General features: G+C 50.9%; 5 protein-coding genes across 6 annotated transcripts; 1 reads left to right on the forward strand and 4 right to left on the reverse strand.

Annotated features, from left to right (window-relative positions):
* Positions 1-98: 98 nt before the first annotated feature.
* LOC108122864 (defective chorion protein, FC125 isoform) lies at positions 99-5,965 on the reverse strand. Of its 2 annotated transcripts, XM_070280115.1 has the most exons (5): positions 5,659-5,965; positions 3,384-5,598; positions 3,031-3,326; positions 2,718-2,866; positions 99-796 (listed from the first exon to the last, which is right to left on the reverse strand). In XM_070280115.1, the coding sequence occupies exons 1-5, from the start codon at positions 5,878-5,880 to the stop codon at positions 142-144; spliced, it is 3,537 nt and encodes a 1,178-aa protein (XP_070136216.1). In that variant the 5' UTR covers positions 5,881-5,965; the 3' UTR covers positions 99-141. The 2 variants fall into 2 exon arrangements, with proteins under 2 accessions (XP_070136216.1, XP_070136219.1); XM_070280118.1 differs by lacking the exon at positions 99-796 and having other exon boundaries at positions 2,725-2,880.
* On the reverse strand, positions 803-2,695 carry LOC138925767 (defective chorion protein, FC177 isoform-like; the record flags this gene model as incomplete). Its single annotated transcript, XM_070277079.1, has 1 exon — positions 803-2,695. A coding segment is annotated over one exon (1,755 nt), but the record flags the coding sequence as incomplete, so codon positions are not given.
* A 1,170-nt stretch (positions 5,966-7,135) lies between the features above and the next one.
* Ir7c (Ionotropic receptor 7c) lies at positions 7,136-9,447 on the forward strand. The gene is made up of 2 exons (XM_017237408.3): positions 7,136-8,175; positions 8,238-9,447. The coding sequence occupies exons 1-2, from the start codon at positions 7,321-7,323 to the stop codon at positions 9,258-9,260; spliced, it is 1,878 nt and encodes a 625-aa protein (XP_017092897.2). The 5' UTR covers positions 7,136-7,320; the 3' UTR covers positions 9,261-9,447.
* An 86-nt stretch (positions 9,448-9,533) lies between these two features.
* Ir7d (Ionotropic receptor 7d) lies at positions 9,534-11,387 on the reverse strand. The gene is made up of 2 exons (XM_017237409.2): positions 11,029-11,387; positions 9,534-10,971 (listed from the first exon to the last, which is right to left on the reverse strand). The coding sequence occupies exons 1-2, from the start codon at positions 11,385-11,387 to the stop codon at positions 9,534-9,536; spliced, it is 1,797 nt and encodes a 598-aa protein (XP_017092898.2).
* Positions 11,388-14,484: 3,097 nt separating this feature from the next.
* Positions 14,485-16,393, reverse strand: Ir7e (Ionotropic receptor 7e). The gene is made up of 2 exons (XM_017237437.3): positions 15,569-16,393; positions 14,485-15,505 (listed from the first exon to the last, which is right to left on the reverse strand). Exons 1-2 carry the CDS (start codon positions 16,391-16,393, stop codon positions 14,486-14,488), a joined length of 1,845 nt encoding a protein of 614 aa, XP_017092926.2. The 3' UTR covers position 14,485.
* Positions 16,394-16,489: the final 96 nt, after the last annotated feature.

Below are 16,489 nucleotides of genomic sequence, written 5' to 3' on the forward strand. Positions count from 1 at the left end.
ACATCAAGGGTTGCTTATCGAGGGATTCCCAAGGGTTTCTTGACGAGGCTATTGGATAGTTATACTATCTACTATCTTATGTAAAAATAACTAATAACTTAATTTAAAATATATATTTTTTATTGAGGTTTTAACAAAAGTCTAATAGTCATCACCGTCATTGCCGAAGTTAAAGTAATCAATATCGTTGTCGTCCCGCTCCTTTTCCTGCTCCTCCTGCTTGTCCTCCTTCTCCTCCTCGTCCTCCGGCTCCGGGACGGGCTCGTCCTCCAGGGGATCTGACTCCTCGTCCTCGAAGAGGTTGCGCTCGGCAGCTCCAAGCTCGAATATGGGTTCCTCCTCCTTGGGCGCTATCTTTTTAGTTAGGCTCTCGGGGGATGACGGGCTGCCCAGAACTGGAGGCTTCACCTCCACTCTGGTCTGGTTAGCGTGGTGACTCAGCATACCCTTGTAGAGGTGGGGAAACCGGCGCTGGAACTCCATCTTGATCCGCAGCAGACGCTCCAGCATGCCGGGCGTGAGGAGTCCGGGTGTGGCCTGGCCCATGATGTGGGTGTCCCTGCGCCGGCGGCCATCCTTCAAGTAGGCGGCATAGCTTCCGCCCCCCGAGTAGAGAGGGCGATGGGGATCGTAGGGCTTCCGGCGCCAGGGATCGTCGGGTCGCTCCACTGGCAGGAGGCCCATGAACGGATGCAACAGTCCCTCGTTGAACTCGAATACGGAGCCCAGCACGGGCTCGGAATTGGGATCGGATGGTGGTGCTACGGCGATGTCAGATGGCGGTGCTGATGATGGACTGATGGTGTGGACGGATGTGGATATGCAAATGGAATGATTGCGGTGATTAGTGAAAGTGCAAAGCTTACAATCTAGGATAATCTAGGCTACAATTATGAATAGTGATTGGGGTTAGGGTTATGGCTATGGATGTGGCTGAGGTCTATGCTTTAGGGTTCTGTGCTGGGGAGGATCGAGCGAGGCCACTAGCGGAACTGGGCGCCGACTGATGCTTTCGGCGCAGCCTCTTCCTCTTAATTACTTTGCTGGGACTCTTGGCGACCCTCGAGAGGCTGTTGCTCTGGACTGGGCTTGCTGCAAGCGACTTCCTCTCCCTTTGGAGCTGGAGGCGCAGTAGTTCGTTGAGCACATCCACCAGACGATCCAGCTTGGTGGTGCTCACACTAGCCCGGGTAGTCACCTTCCCCTTGGAACTGACCTTCTTCTTGGGAGCCACTACTTTCTTGGAGTGTACAAGTGGCGGTTGCCTTGCCTGGCGAGTAGAGCGCGTCCAGCCCTCGTCGCTGGGCTGGACTTGGTGGCTCCTCCTGGTGCTCCTTCGGCGCACAAACTTTCCCCTCATGGCGTATGGCGTAGGTGTGGTGGAGACTTCGGCGCTGGGATCACTCTTTTGGCTGTTCAGCGCCGCATTAAGGAGCTGAGCCTGCTGCTTACCGTCCAGGGCAGCGTTCCTCTTGGCCTTGCTGGGATCGGCATCGGTGGGATGGGTGGCCTCGTCCGCCTGGAAATCCGTGTAGGGCGAGTACTCCTCGTAGGTGGGGCCCTTGGCCACCTCCAGATCTTTTGTTAGGTACTCGGTGTCGTAGCCTCGGTTGGCCAGGATCCGCTGCCAGTTGTTTTCCTCCAGATAGCTCTCCACTTGGTTGGGTGCGACAGACGAGGCACTGGCGGAGGAGGCAGAAGCTACAGCTTCGGCGGTGCCCTTCTTCTCATCCACTTTGGCAATGGCGTTGGCCTGCTGGGAGGGTTTTGGTGAAGGGGTTTGAGTATCAGTTTCAGCTCTTGTGGACTCTTCTTGTTCCTCCGGCTCCGAATCCGGTTCTGTTTCCGACTCTGTCTCGGGTTCGGGTGGGGTTACTTCGTTCTTTGCTTCCTCCTCCTGTTTTTCCTCCTTCTTGGCTGCCTCTTCCTTTGTCTTTTCCTCCTCCAACTCCTTTGATGGCTTTTTTTCCTCATCATCGACCGCCAGATTGGATTTAAGTTGACACCGGTCCCTCAGCCGGATGAACTCCTGCTTAAGGTTGAGAACTACCTCGTGCAGGCTGTGGATTTCCTCGTCCTTGGTCATCGTGTTAGTGGGTTCGAAGCCTGCGACAGGTGAATCCTGCTGCATTTCCTGCTCCTCCGGCGCCACAGGGGCATTGGTGGTGCTCTCAGCCGGAGCTGTAGACTCAGTGGTGGTGGCTGGAGCCTCCGTTGTGGTTTCTGGAGCAGCAGTTGTCAGCCTGACGAAATCCTGATGGTTGTACTGTGCTTGATACTGCTGCTCTTCCTCCTGAACGGGCTCACCGGCAACCTCAGGCTGATGCTCCTGCGTCATTCCATCGGCGTACTCATCGCCTCCAATCTCCAACGGCACCTGGCTGGCCCGTTCCAATGCCTCCCGAATGGAGGCCGCATTGTAGCGCATCAGGGCCTCGGCCGGATCCTCGTCGGGACTCAGAGTGATCTCCTTGAGGCCCATCTTGTACTCCCGGCGCAGCTCGTTGAGGGATCCCTCATCGATGGTCTCCAGAGTACCGTATTCGGCGCTCCGGCGACTCCTTCGGCTACCGGCCCTGCACTGGCAGCCAGCAGCCGAGACTGTGGGTGCACGGGCTCCGCACTGACAACTCCTCCCGCACAGACAGTCCAACCTACCACAGCCGCATCCCTTGGGAGTGGCGTTGCTACCTCTTAACCTGTGGAAAGTGGCTAACCTTTTGTGGATTCGTTGCTCCGACAGAGGCTGCTCCTCCAAAGGCGGTGGGGCTACTGTCGTCGTCGTGGATGTGGTTGTGCTACTAGTGGTGGTCGTCTTCTGCTCCTGCTCCTGCTCCTTCTCCTCCTGACTGGCTGTGGCTATTGTCTGAAATGCGTCGCCTGTTTAATGTCGTGGGAAAAGATGAAAGGGTACATGAAATGGATCAATGGTAGCAACAGTCTACTGTGTGATGTGGGATGTGTGCCGTGTGGTGCTCAATGTGGTGGTGTTGTGGTTGTCTAAGAGACTATGATTTGGAAGACACTTACCCTGGCCAAGGTCTGGTGTCGGCGGAGCATGTCGTCCACCTCGTCATTGCCCACGGCCGCCCGTTGGTAGGAATTGGCGGCGTAGCCTCCACTTCCATAGGCATTGGATCCGTAACCACCGCCGCCATAGGATGTGCCGTAACTGGGAGCCTGATATTGAGGCACCTGGTACTGGGGCACTTGGTACTGGGGCACCTGGTACTGGGGCTGCGGGGCTGGGTAGTAGTAGTTGACGACTGCGGGACGCCGCGACTTGGACTTCTTGCGCTTGTTTCCACCGAGTCCCAGGGGGTCCACTGCGGGCGAAAGTTCAGAGTTGGGATTACGGCTGCGGAAGACGCCGAAAAGGTTACCTTTATGCCGGGCCGTTCCCTCGTTCTCCGGCATCTGGGGACCCGCCTCGCCCAGCATGGTTGCGTCTTCGTCGTCTTCTTCCGGGTGGCCAATGTTCGTGGGTGGGTTGTGAGTGAGAAGCTGTTCCATGCGCTGCTGCATCATGGGCTGATGCATCTGTTGCAGGATAGGACCCTGGTCCATCTGGATAGGAGCCTGGCCCATCTGGATCGCCTGCTGCTGCTGCGCCTTGGCCTTCTCATCCGCCCATTGTCGTTCATCGCTCATCTGGCGCTGCTGCAATGTTTGCTGATCCTGGAGAGTCTTGGCTTCCTCTTCTGTCCATTGCCGCTGCATCATCATGGGGCCCTGCTGGATAGCAGCCTGCTGATGAGGAATCGTCTGTTGCCTAGCCTGCTCCTCTGTCCACTGCCTCTGTTGCTGCATCATAGCCTCCTGCTGTTGCTTTGCATGATCCTCCGTCCACTGCCTCTGCTGCATCATGGCGGGATTCTGCAGGATGGCCTGTTGCTTAGCTTGATCCTCCGTCCACTGTCTCTCCTGCTGGATCTTGGCCTGCTCTTCGGTCCACTGCCTCTGCTGCTGCATCATCATGGTATTCTGTTGGATGGCCTGTTGCTTAGCCTGCTCCTCTGTCCACTGCCTCTGCTGCATCATCATGGGACTCTTCTGGATCATCTGATTCTGCTGGATCATCTGCTGGTTGGCCTGCCTTTCGCTCCACTGCCTTTGCTGCTCCCCCAGAATAGAAGGCGCTTGGGGGATCTCCCCCATCTGCCTCTGTTGTGGCATCATCATGGGATTCTGCTGGATCATCTGCCTCTGCTGTTGAATCGGCTGATTCTTGGCCTGATCCTCCGACCACTGACGCTCTGCTGGGGACCTGTAGGCGGCGTATACCTTGTCCTGCTTGCTCTTCTCCGCCTCCGCCATCTGCTCGTTGGCCATTCGGTAGGCGTAGGCCATGATCTGGACAATATCCTCCTTAGAAAGGTTCTTATCCTCGGTGAATGTCTGGCGCTTGAAACCGCCGGTCTTGCGGTTGATGAAGCCACGCCGCTGCGCCTCCTTCTGCACCAGTCGCCGGACGTAGTCGTCACGGAGGGCCTGTTCGATGTCCGCCCGGGTGATCTTGTGGACGGGAGTATGGTTCAGTGGATAGTTGACCCGGTAGTCTGATGACTGGGCGGCGGCGCCGGTGGTAGCACTAGTCCTCATCTCCTTGGCCATGCGCTCGATCTGCTGGAGCATCTTTAGCTCAGTAATCACCTGGCGCTCGAAGGCCTTCAGCTTAGCTTCCACTCGAAGATCCTCGATGGGCTTGCCCTGGGTGTCCCTGCCCTGTCCGACAGGCAAACGGAACCACAATAGAGGCACTCTCTCTTGGTTCTGCTCCTGGTAGAGTTCCTGTTCCCGTCTGCTCTCCTGCTCCTTCTCCAGGGCTGTCTTGATCTTCATCTGAGGTGTTCCCGTAACATAGGGAATCTCTGGTCGCACTCGCACCTCGGAAATGTCAGAGGCCTGACCGACTGGAGCTTGGGAGAGTCCGGGGATCTGTGGCAAGAACTGAGCGAACTGTTGGAGCTGCGGAATTTGCGGCATCGGGGGCAATTGGGACAGCAAGTTGGGCGGTGCCTGACTCAGCATGGAGGTTATGCTTTGTCCCACAACAGCTGGATCAAAGCTAGGCAAGTTAGGCAATCCCGGGAATGCGGGAGGAGCTGCAGCACGAGCTGGGGTATCCTCAACAGGTGCAGGTGTTGCTGGAGGATCTGCAGGAGCCGCTGGAGCGGGAGCTGCCTGGCCGAGCAATCCCAAACCGGGCAAGCCATTCAGTGGCAGCAGATTCTGTAGCGGGGCGCCTAGGGTGGCGTCAAAGGACGGTGTTGGTAGCAGCGGATTTGCCTGCATGTTGGTTATCATTTGACCCACATTGGCCGCCCAGTCGAGGGGGTTAGCGGGCGCCGGTGGCGAATCCTGTCGGGGTACCCTGGTCTTGGCAGCAGCATCGTCGGCCAGGACGAGAACCACCTTGGAGGCAGCGCCCGTGGGCTGGAGCAGAGTATCAGGCACAGCGCCTAGCAGCGAGCCCATGGGGAAAACGCTGCCCCAGCGGAGCAGACTGCCGAGAGCGGGGAACATCATGTAGAAGGCATCGAGGGCCGGCAGGTTTGTGGCAAAGGGCTGAATGGGCGGGCCCATTTGGGAAAGAATCTATGGGAGATGAGGAACTTATTTTTAAATGCTCTATACTGTCGAAGCCCTCGCACTCACCTCATCCTGACTGGGAAACCTGGGACGGATAAACTGCGTGCTTTCATTGGCTTTCGTCCTGGCTGCTTCCTGCTCGATGTCGTCGAGGGCCTGGGTGGCTTCGCTGCCGGAGGTTATGGTGGCCTGGGGCGGCACCTCTGCCGGTGACTGGCCGGAAACGTGGACTGCCACCTGAACGCTGAGTAGCGCCAGGAGGAGCAGCATCTGGCTGTGCGATCTCATCCTGTTTGTGATTGGGTGATCCTGGAGATACTCTGGGGAATTTCGACACTACCTGGAAGACCGATCGGTATCTGCCGGAGCTCACTTGCCGACTGACTGCCAGTTGCCATCGGACAGTGGCCCAAATAGATTTTTTGCCACCGCCCGGCGGTCCAAAAAGTGCCGACGTCGTCGAATTCGTGACCGGGTCGGCAGCCACTCCACGGCAGCATTTTGCACGCACCGGAGAATGGAAATGTCTGGGGGGAACAAAGAGCAACAAAAGAACCGAAAGCGTTTCCGTGTGTGTGCCCCCGAATCGGGAACCAGACCACAGCAGCCGGCGGAGCAAGTGCAGCCGCCAGCAAAAAACCTTGCTTAACTATTTCTTCCAAAGCTTTTCCACGAAATCAGCGCAAATGATGCACTGTAAACAGTCCGTCCGGCGCAACAGGTCCGGAGCCACACGGAAGGGTAGATAATACTTTAAAAAAATTGATTATATTTGTTATATAATTATATTAATTTAAATGTATATAATATCTTGGGGGCACCTTCTTCCTGGTTGAATGCGCTCCTGCTCGTTTCGGAGGCCCTTGGTGGGGGCTGCCCTTCAGGTGTCGCCCGTCGGAATTCACGATCGTTTGTGTGTCACCAGCAAGGTGGCTGAGCTCAGCGGAAAGCACCAGTGGGTCCGGAGTGGTGGTGCGGAGGTGGAGCACCTTGTAGCGACAAGAGTAACAAAAGTTTTCATCACCTCGGCGGGTGCTTTCGCAGAGGTCAGCAAAAAGCTGAAGAAAAGTGAAAGAAAGACGGTACAGCGACCTCCGATATATGATATACATCTCTGGTATCTGACCATCTCCGTGAGAATCATTGAATTACTCATGGAGGTGTCAGAGCTATGCCAGAATGCGTAAGACAAGTGATTCAAAAAAAGGTTATTTTTTCAATGGCTTGTGGATGAAAGAGTGGTCTCACATCATAGACTTTTATTAGTATTTTTGAAAGACAATAGAAGTGAATCTCTCCCTCAGTAGCAATTACTCTATTTTCTTTAATTTTTATTTTTGTTTTGGCTATAAAAAATACTCCTGACTAACCAGAAAATGAACAATTCCGAAGGTGTTAAAAATTGTTTACTTACTTTTTTGTTAATCGCCCCATCAGCAAATATTTATTGACCCATTTTCGTAAAAGCCAGTGAATGCAAATATAATTATTTAGTTATAAAATCGCATATTAAAATTAAACAAGCCAAACGGCCATAGGAAGGCATCAAAACAGGCATAAATATTCATTTAAATAAATTACACAGTTGGGCATCATTTCTAATGCACTTACAGATTTCCTGGCGATAGGCCTTCCGGCACGCAACTCCGGCGGTAACGAGCTCCTGCTCGAATATCATGCAATGGACGTGCTCAGCCGGACACAGTCGCAGCGAAGGAGTCATCCGCAATGCTGGCCACAGGGGTGCACAACGTGAGCCTGGTCTACGCCCTGGTCTGGGCTATCGATAGCTTCTACGGCCGGGCCACCAGTACGCCGCTGGCAGTGGTCCAGTTCGCCACGAGTCGGCAGAGTCGAGGGCATCACAACGACCTTATCGACGCCACCCTGAGCAAGTCCTCTGCCAGCGGCATGATCCAGTTCCTGCTCGAGGACGACCAAGTGGAGGAGACCGAGAACATGAAAGAGCTGCCGCCTCCGAGCGGCATTACGGGCAGGCCCCTCGCCATTTGGTTTGTGGACAGCCTGCGGGCCTACATCCGGCTGGAGATGTACCTGATTCAAGTGGGCAGTCCGTACAAGAGAAACGGCTACTTTGTCCTGGTCTACACAGGCGTGGAGGACGAACCGATGGAGTCCATCAAGATCATGTTCCGGCGCCTGCTCAACATGTATGTTCTGAATTTAGTTGTCTTTCTCCCGCGAAATGGAACTGTCCAGTTGTACACCTACTATCCGTACGGGCCACACCGCTGCCAATCCTCGCTGCCGGTCTTCTATACAGCTTTCCAGCACCTGCCGCCGCCCTCCAGCGGCTTCGGCTTGACAAAGCCACTCTTTCCCAGCAAGTTGGCCAACATGCACGGATGTGAGATGGTCGTTGCAACCTTCGAACACCGGCCCTATGTTATTCTGGACGATGACAAAAATGTTCCAGGTGGCAGGGTCCTTCACGGCATTGAGGGAATGATTTCGCGCGCCCTGGCGGAGCGGATGAACTTCACCATTAAACTGGTGGAACGCAAGGACAAAAACCGCGGCGAAATCCTACCCGATGGGAATTATTCGGGCATTCTCAAAATGGTAATCTTCGAAACCATTTAATGAAAAATATTTATCCCTAATATATGTGAAATCTTTCTTAGATGGTGGATGGTGAGGTCAACCTTACCTTCGTCTGCTACATGTACAGCAAGGCTCGAGCGGATCTGATGCTGCCCACTGTCTCCTACACCAGCTTCTCCATTGTTCTTACCATTCCCAGTGGCGGGTCTATTACGCCCATGCAGCGCCTGATTCGCCCATTTCGTCACATCATATGGTACTGCATCCTGGCCAGCTTAGCGTCCGGCATTCTGGTGATCGCCAGCCTTTCCGTAATGACTGTACCGTGCCTGAGGAACCTGGTCTTGGGAAGAAGAAACCATCTGCCCTGCACTGGGATGTTGTATAGCTTGCTGGGTGGAACGGTCATGCACAACCCGCGGAGGAACTTTGCGCGATTCCTCCTGATGCTCTGGCTGTTGCAAACCCTGATCCTACGGGCCGCCTACACAGGCCAGCTGTACCTACTGCTCCAGGACGTGGAACTGCGAGCGCCGTTGACAAAGCTCTCCCAGGTCCTGGAGAAGGGCTACGTGTTCCACATGCTGCCGGCCTTAAAAGGAATTTTCAAGGATTCGCTCGAAACTACTGAGACTAAAGTGGTGTTTAATCTGGAAGCGTCATTGCGTCGGCTCCGGGACGAGGACGATCCCGGGATAGCAGTGCCCCTGCTGCAACCCACAGTATACCAGTTTGACTACCGCTCCGGACCCAACCGCAGGCACCTGACTCTGCTGCCTGTGCCCCTGATGACCGCTCCCCTGACCATGTACATGCGACCGCATTCCTACTTCAAGCCTCGCATCGACCGGCTCCTCATGGCCATGATGTCCTCAGGGATTGTAGCTCGCTATCGAAGGCTGTACGTCGACCGGATTGAGCGCCTAGCTAAGCGCAGGAACCTGGAACCAAAGCCCCTGACCCCCTGGCGTCTAGGAGGGATATTTTTTAGCTGTGCGGTGCTACAGTTCCTGGCCAGCTTGATCTTCCTTCTGGAAATGATGGCCCGGAGTCGTCCGCGCTTACATAGGGCTCTTTCTGCAATTAATAACTACGTTGCATAGCGTTTATTTTGGAATATCACAAAGTGGGACGGCAAAATAGATAGAAGTTTAAAAATGTTCTAAGTTATCTAAGTTCTAAGAGGTTCCAAGCAACTGTGAGAAAAATAATCCTTATACAATGGAAAAAGAGTACATTTATTTGATATATTTTTATTTAAGCTTCTAATGAAACATTTTAAACACTTTATTCGATGTTTAAATGGATAATAGTTGTCCTTGCGTACTAAAATGATCGATAGAGATCGACTCTTCTCCATAGTCCATAGCTCTCCATCAAATTCTTTCCATTAACTCGGCTAATCTCTGCCAGCGGCGCCTTTGGCTGAGCAGCTCCAAGCCGAAAGCAAGGATTGAAAAGCCCAAGGCTCCTATCAAGCAGTTGAGGGCTGCCAGGATAAAACCCATGGATTCTGCGAATCCCGTGGCAGCGTCTTCTTCCTCTCCTCCCGTGGAGGAGGACCAACCATGCGCGTCAGATGTGGTGGGCATGTTGCTCCAGGCAAGCCTCTGGGAATGGTGTTGAAGCAAACCGAAGCTGCGCATCTTAAAGAGCTGCCTGTCGAGGTCCCAGGCGAAATAGGAGTTTTTGGGGAAGTACATGCACAGCATATTGTCCACAATCTTCTCCGCCAGGATCACAAAACGATGCCTGCGCTTCTTTTTCTTGGTCAGGTGATAGGCCAAGAAGGCGCGACTAGTAAAGGCGCCAATCTTCTGGGACCTCTCCTTCAACAAGGCATCAAACACGTCCACGGGCTGGCCCTCAGATATGGTGGTTCGGTCACGGAAATCCGGTAGCTTGAGTGTCATTCGGAAGGTGGCATGATCCGTAATGAAACGATAGCCCTGATCCAGCATCTGCTCCAGGGTGTGCGGCAATGGCTTCCCGGGCGAATTGTGCAGGAAATTGAAAATCGAAGCCTCGTAACTGGCTCGGATGACGAAGATCCACAGCATCCAGCCGGCCAAGAAGGGACCGGGCAGCCTCCGACGGATTCCGAGAAGTCGGTGAAACAAATAAACCAAAACGAGGGCCATCCAAGTGTAGCGGGCAAAGGGGAATAGCATTACCTCGTAGATGCTGTACCGCTCGGGCGCCTTCATCACAATCACATAGGCCATCTGACTGTACGGTGATGTAGATTTCAAGAAGGCGGATCTCTCCGGCGTGCAGGATGCGCATCCTATTGTAAAGTTGGCTCTACGTTCGAGTAGCATTTTGTAGGGACCCGTGAGTGTTCCGTTCAAATAGCTGGCGCCGCCGATAAGGTCAGTAGGCTCGTTACGCAACAGTTCGAGGGTGAAGTTCATCTTAGTTGATAGAATGTGAAGAATCACTCCGTCCAACCCTGTCACCTTGCCCTCCTCCCACTTCACCCCCATATACGGTGGAATTTCCCACACAATAGCGCTCAGACGACATCGGTGCAGGTTCTTGAAACGAGAGGGGTACAGATGGTACAGGGTCGTGTCTGATAGGGAGACCTCCACCGGAGTTGTGCTGGCGCAACTATGCGGCGTGTATGGCCAGACATGGTAAGCTTGAACGCCCTGGACGCCGGGGACCAAGATCAGGGAATTTATGTTGTAGCGCTCGTGGAGAAAGTATCGGAAAACCGAGGACATCTTCTGTGTTTGTTCAAATTTTGGCGGAGGCTTCAGCCACACAATGAGGAATAGGGGATTTTCCTCCCAGGACGATGCAATGGAACTACACAGGACAGCTTTGGTAACCGAAAGTTAATTTTTAAACTAAAACAAAACTTACATAACTTGCTCCATTCTCGTCACAAACAGAAGCCTGGAAAATATCTGTTCGCGTATCTCTTTCTCGATGTTCGGACTAAGAACAATCGGCACGGGCATGTGGAGATTAGACAGGCTGAGATCCAGGATACGATGTACTAGATTCACCTCATCCGGAGACATCTGGTCGTAGGCTGGGAAAATGCAAAGACTCAGATCGTTTACCGCAAAGCTGTTGATTAGGATGCTCTTCAAAGTCCCAGCTAGCTGGAGAGCCATTTGCTCCTCCTGGGGATGCTGATCGGGCCACAGGATAGCTTCGGCTCGGAAATAAAACAGGAGAAGAGTCAGAAACCCAGATATGGCCAGGCGGGAATCCATGGTCGAAATGAGAAGCTTGCGCGAAAATCTTTGCCATTTTATGTGATTGATTTTTTGCAAACCCTCAAACAAATCGACAATTGCATACAAAATATTAGGTTCTCTGTTTGCTAAGTTAGTTTTTAAATTATAATTTAATACTAAGGACCTTAAATGTTTAAGATATTATAATGTGTTGAATTTTGTAAAGTTTTAACATCCATTTCCTATGAGCTTCCTAAGTGTTTATTGGAAGGAAGCCCCTGCAAGCAAATATTGTTTATGTACGGAAAAAAGTACATTATTAAATCATGTCCTCCACAGCCTTACAGCAGCGAACCGCACTGTTTACCCTTGGGCATACATTCGGCTTTCACACAAAAACCTAACCCCGAGCGATTCAAATTAATTTTAGGGTCCTGCATGTAAAGGTAATGCATTAACAAATCTCTGTTCATCACTTAAACTAATTGCTGCGTACAGACGGAACCACTGAGCCGCCCAACCACCTAACCTACCCGGAGCCCCCACCGCCACTCGCAACAGCCAGCCGGAGTCCGTTCCGGAGGCATGTGCGTGACAGGTTTCGGTGTCAGTATTATGCATGAGGCGCATAACCATAAATTAACACCATCAGAGGCACAGACACACACGCACCACCAGCAGACACCTGTGGGTGGAGGGCGATGGCGGAGGGTGGTTGGCGGAGCACACCCCTCAGTGTCAGGGACATGCAATCGCCATGTCGACCGTAAGGGGTTTACAAATAGTCGGATAATGTCCATGCCGCCACCGAAACCGCTGGGAGTCACCCGCACGACAACTAAAATCGCCAAGATTAACTGCTTAAATATTAAAATGAAATTTTACTTTGCAAAATGACACACTGGCACATTTTAAGAAAGATACAGGATGAAGCTCATAGGCAAAATATTGCAGGGGAATCCCCTTGAAAAATGGAGAAACCCAGAAATTCGAAATTATGGACTCTTGCGAAAGCAGTATCTCAGTCAACATTCATCCGATCCCTAAACGGGATACCTTTTCGGAAACGTGGAAGGATTCTCTATTAATCTGCATCAAAACATGGAAAGCAAATTTGTTGTCGATTTTTTTCAACATTTTCTGATGGACTCCCTTCAAAAATGGGGAAATCCAGAAAATCGTAAATATGGACTCTTGTGAAGGCAGTATCTCGGCCAATATTCATCCGATCCTTAAACGGGATACCTTTTCGGAATCGTGGAAGGATTCTCTATTAATCTGAATCAGAACATGGGAAGCAAATTTTTTTTCGATTTTTTTCAAAATTTTCTGATGGACCCCTTCGAAAAATAGGGAAATCCAGAGAATCGAAATTTTTGACTTTTGCGAAGGCAGTATCTCGGCCAATATTCATCCGATCCTTAAACGGGATACCTTTTCGGAATCGTGGAAGGATTCTCTATTAATCTGAATCAGAACATGGGAAGCAAATTTTTTTTCGATTTTTTTCAAAATTTTCTGATGGACCCCTTCGAAAAATAGGGAAATCCAGAGAATCGAAATTTTTGACTTTTGTGAAGGCAGTATCTCGGCCAATATTCATCCGATCCTTAAACGGGATACCTTTTCGGAATCGTGGAAGGATTCTCTATTAATCTGAATCAGAACATGGGAAGCAAATTTTTTTTCGATTTTTTTCAAAATTTTCTGATGGACCCCTTCGAAAAATAGGGAAATCCAGAGAATCGAAATTTTTGACTTTTGCGAAGGCAGTATCTCGGCCAATATTCATCCGATCCTTAAACGGGATACCTTTTCGGAATCGTGGAAGGATTCTCTATTAATCTGAATCAGAACATGGGAAGCAAATTTTTTTTCGATTTTTTTCAAAATTTTCTGATGGACCCCTTCGAAAAATAGGGAAATCCAGAGAATCGAAATTTTTGACTTTTGCGAAGGCAGTATCTCGCCAATATTCATCCGATCCTTAAACGGGATACCTTTTCGGAATCGTGGAAGGATTCTCTATTAATCTGAATCAGAACATGGGAAGCAAATTTTTTTTCGATTTTTTTCAAAATTTTCTGATGGACCCCTTCGAAAAATAGGGAAATCCAGGGAATCGAAATTTTGGACTCTTGCGAAGGCAGTATCTCGGCCAATATTCATCCGATCCTTAAACGGGATACCTTTTCGGAATCGTGGAAGGATTCTCTATTAATCTGAATCAAAACATGGAAAGAAAATTTTTTTTCGATTTTTTTTCAACATTTTCTGATGGACTTCCTTCAAAAATGGGGAAATCCAGAAAATCGTAAATATGGACTCTTTCGAAGGCAGTATCTCGGCCAATATTCATCCGATCCTTAAACGGGATACCTTTTCGGAATCGTGGAAGGATTCTCTATTAATCTGAATCAGAACATGGGAAGCAAATTTTTTTTCGATTTTTTTCAAAATTTTCTGATGGACCCCTTCGAAAAATAGGGAAATCCAGGGAATCGAAATTTTGGACTCTTGCGAAGGCAGTATCTCGGCCAATATTCATCCGATCCTTAAACGGGATACCTTTTCGGAATCGTGGAAGGATTCTCTATTAATCTGAATCAGAACATGGGAAGCAAATTTTTTTTCGATTTTTTTCAAAATTTTCTGATGGACCCCTTCGAAAAATAGGGAAATCCAGGGAATCGAAATTTTGGACTCTTGCGAAGGCAGTATCTCGGCCAATATTCATCCGATCCTTAAACGGGATGCCTTTTCGGAATCGTGGAAGGATTCTCTATTAATCTGAATCAGAACATGGGAAGGAAATTTTTTTTCGATTTTTTTCAAAATTTTCTGATGGACCCCTTCGAAAAATAGGGAAATCCAGAGAATCGAAATTTTTGACTTTTGCGAAGGCAGTATCTTGGCCAATATTCATCCGATCCTTAAACGGGATACCTTTTCGGAATCGTGGAAGGATTCTCTATTAATCTGCATCAAAACATGGAAAGAAAATTTTTTTTCGATTTTTCGTAGCACACTCTATTGATGGATTCTTCACCGAATAACTTGTTTTTGTTGTTTTTTATTTCAAAACTATCTAATATTTTCTATTGAGAAACATTTTGGTTTTTTTCAGGTCCTGATCAGGAAAACAATCTTCTCAGGTGCAAAAATCGACGAGATGCCAACTCCAGGATGAAAACCACCAGGCTGAGGGACAGTCCCAACGTAACCATGAGGAAAATAACGTAAAGCTCTAGGAGGCCGAGAATCTGGAAACTCTGCTCGTTGCGTAGGTAACTTTCCACCAGCTCCCATCTGGCCCACACCGCCAGGAGCCCTACAGAACGCATCCAAAGGATCTCCTCGTTTATCTGGTCGATCAGAAACGAGTGCTTTCGTAGATACATGGTCAGCGGCAGGTTGATAATGTCCTCCGGAACAAGCTCGAAGTGGGCTCCCTCTCCTAGGCCACCACTTTGATGAACTCGGTCCGCGCTCAGCCGGTTGAAGTGTATGAAGTTGTCCAGGGCAGAGGCAGTTACATGCCTACGTAGTTGATGATTTGCCTCCAGAAAGTACAGAGGGTCAAGTTCTGACGAGGCCTCGTCCAGCAGATGGAACTTCATATGCTGCACACTGGGTATCTCTGCCAAAGCCTCTTGCACCTGGGATGTCAGGACCACCGTAAAGTTCTTCTGGACCAGCGCCTCTATCGTCTGAGGCCACCTGTTTAGCTGGTGCGTTCGGATAAGGTGATACAGCAATCCCTGATATATGGTCCGGATAATCAGCGTGTACATCATGAGCATTAGGCAATAGAGCCGGCCCGTGTGGGACCTGGGAACTTTTATCAGCGGCATACCCACAAAAATCAATTCAAGATTCTGCCAGGACTGGGAACCTGACTGGCGCTCGCGCAAGAACCGCTCGATCATGAGCTGGAGCAGGGCAGAAAAGGCCACCACGCCTAGGATGGCCAGCCAAATGGTGAAGCGATACGGATAGAGGAGGATGTCGAGGGAGCTCAGCTCGTAGCTGGAAGCCAGGACCCCGAAAACTGCGCGTGTCTGGTGGTAATTGTCCGTTGAGGTGGCCTTGAGGCTACGGGGCACTGTCTGTCGAATCCCGCCCAGCGTCAGGTCTGCCATGTCCTCTTGCAGCTGGAATTCAAATCAAAATATTAGAATTAATCAAAAACCTAATCAAAAACCATTATAACAAACCATTTCTAGAGCTCTGTCATGCAAATTGCTCTGCAGTGGCAATACGTCTATGGTAAAGTTCATTTTCTCGGCCAGCGCTAGGAGCAGGCGACCCTCGTAGCCGCCACCCACAAATGGGCCCAGTTGCTCCTCGTCCGTTTGGTGATCGTAGAGACGCAAGAAAGGCGGAGCATGCCACAGGGCACAGCGCAGTGGACACCCAAAGAAGTTACGCAGTTTTCGCGGGAAGAGCTCCGGTTCGACCAGCATGCTTCCGTTGTAGCGATTGATAAGCTGTGGCTCCATGTCCCGGCATCCTAGCTCTCCAAACGGATAGTAGCTGTAAAAGAGGATGTCGCCGTTAGACTTCTGCACCTGTACGCTGCAATGGATGAGATGATAGCGCCAGCAGTAGTCGAAGATCTGTCGCATTTCACCCTGGAGCAGGCGGTCCCGGGCTTGCAGGAAAATAAAGTAGTGCTCATTGTAATTGTACTCTCGTGCATAGTACTCCATTCGGATCTCCGAGAAGGCGGCGAAGGAGTCGGTAAAAATGACATTGAAATGCCGGCGGCCAGGCACTGGTCGCCACGGAACGTCCCGCTCCACGTTGACGATCTGGAGCGGAGCCAGGCCCCACTGACGGAAGAGTGTGCTCATCATCTCGTTGTAGAAGTTACAGGTGTGGTTGCTCCGGCAGCAGAGAGTGAGCACCAGGGATGGGGTGACACTTAGAATGTGGTGATGGACCACGTGGAGCAGCGCCCGGGCCACGAACTCGTTTATATGATTCATCTGTTCCCCAGAGAGGTCGTAGTAGGAGGATAGAAGTGCGCTGATGTTCATCCCGCCGGGGATATCGGATGGCTAATGACTGGAGCTGGACTTCCCGATTTTCTGTGTTACTTTTCCCGAAATTGTTTGTCGTCGTGGTGATTAATG

This window comes from Drosophila bipectinata, chromosome XL (genome assembly GCF_030179905.1).
Source record: "Drosophila bipectinata strain 14024-0381.07 chromosome XL, DbipHiC1v2, whole genome shotgun sequence".
Lineage (NCBI taxonomy): Eukaryota > Metazoa > Arthropoda > Insecta > Diptera > Drosophilidae > Drosophila > Drosophila bipectinata.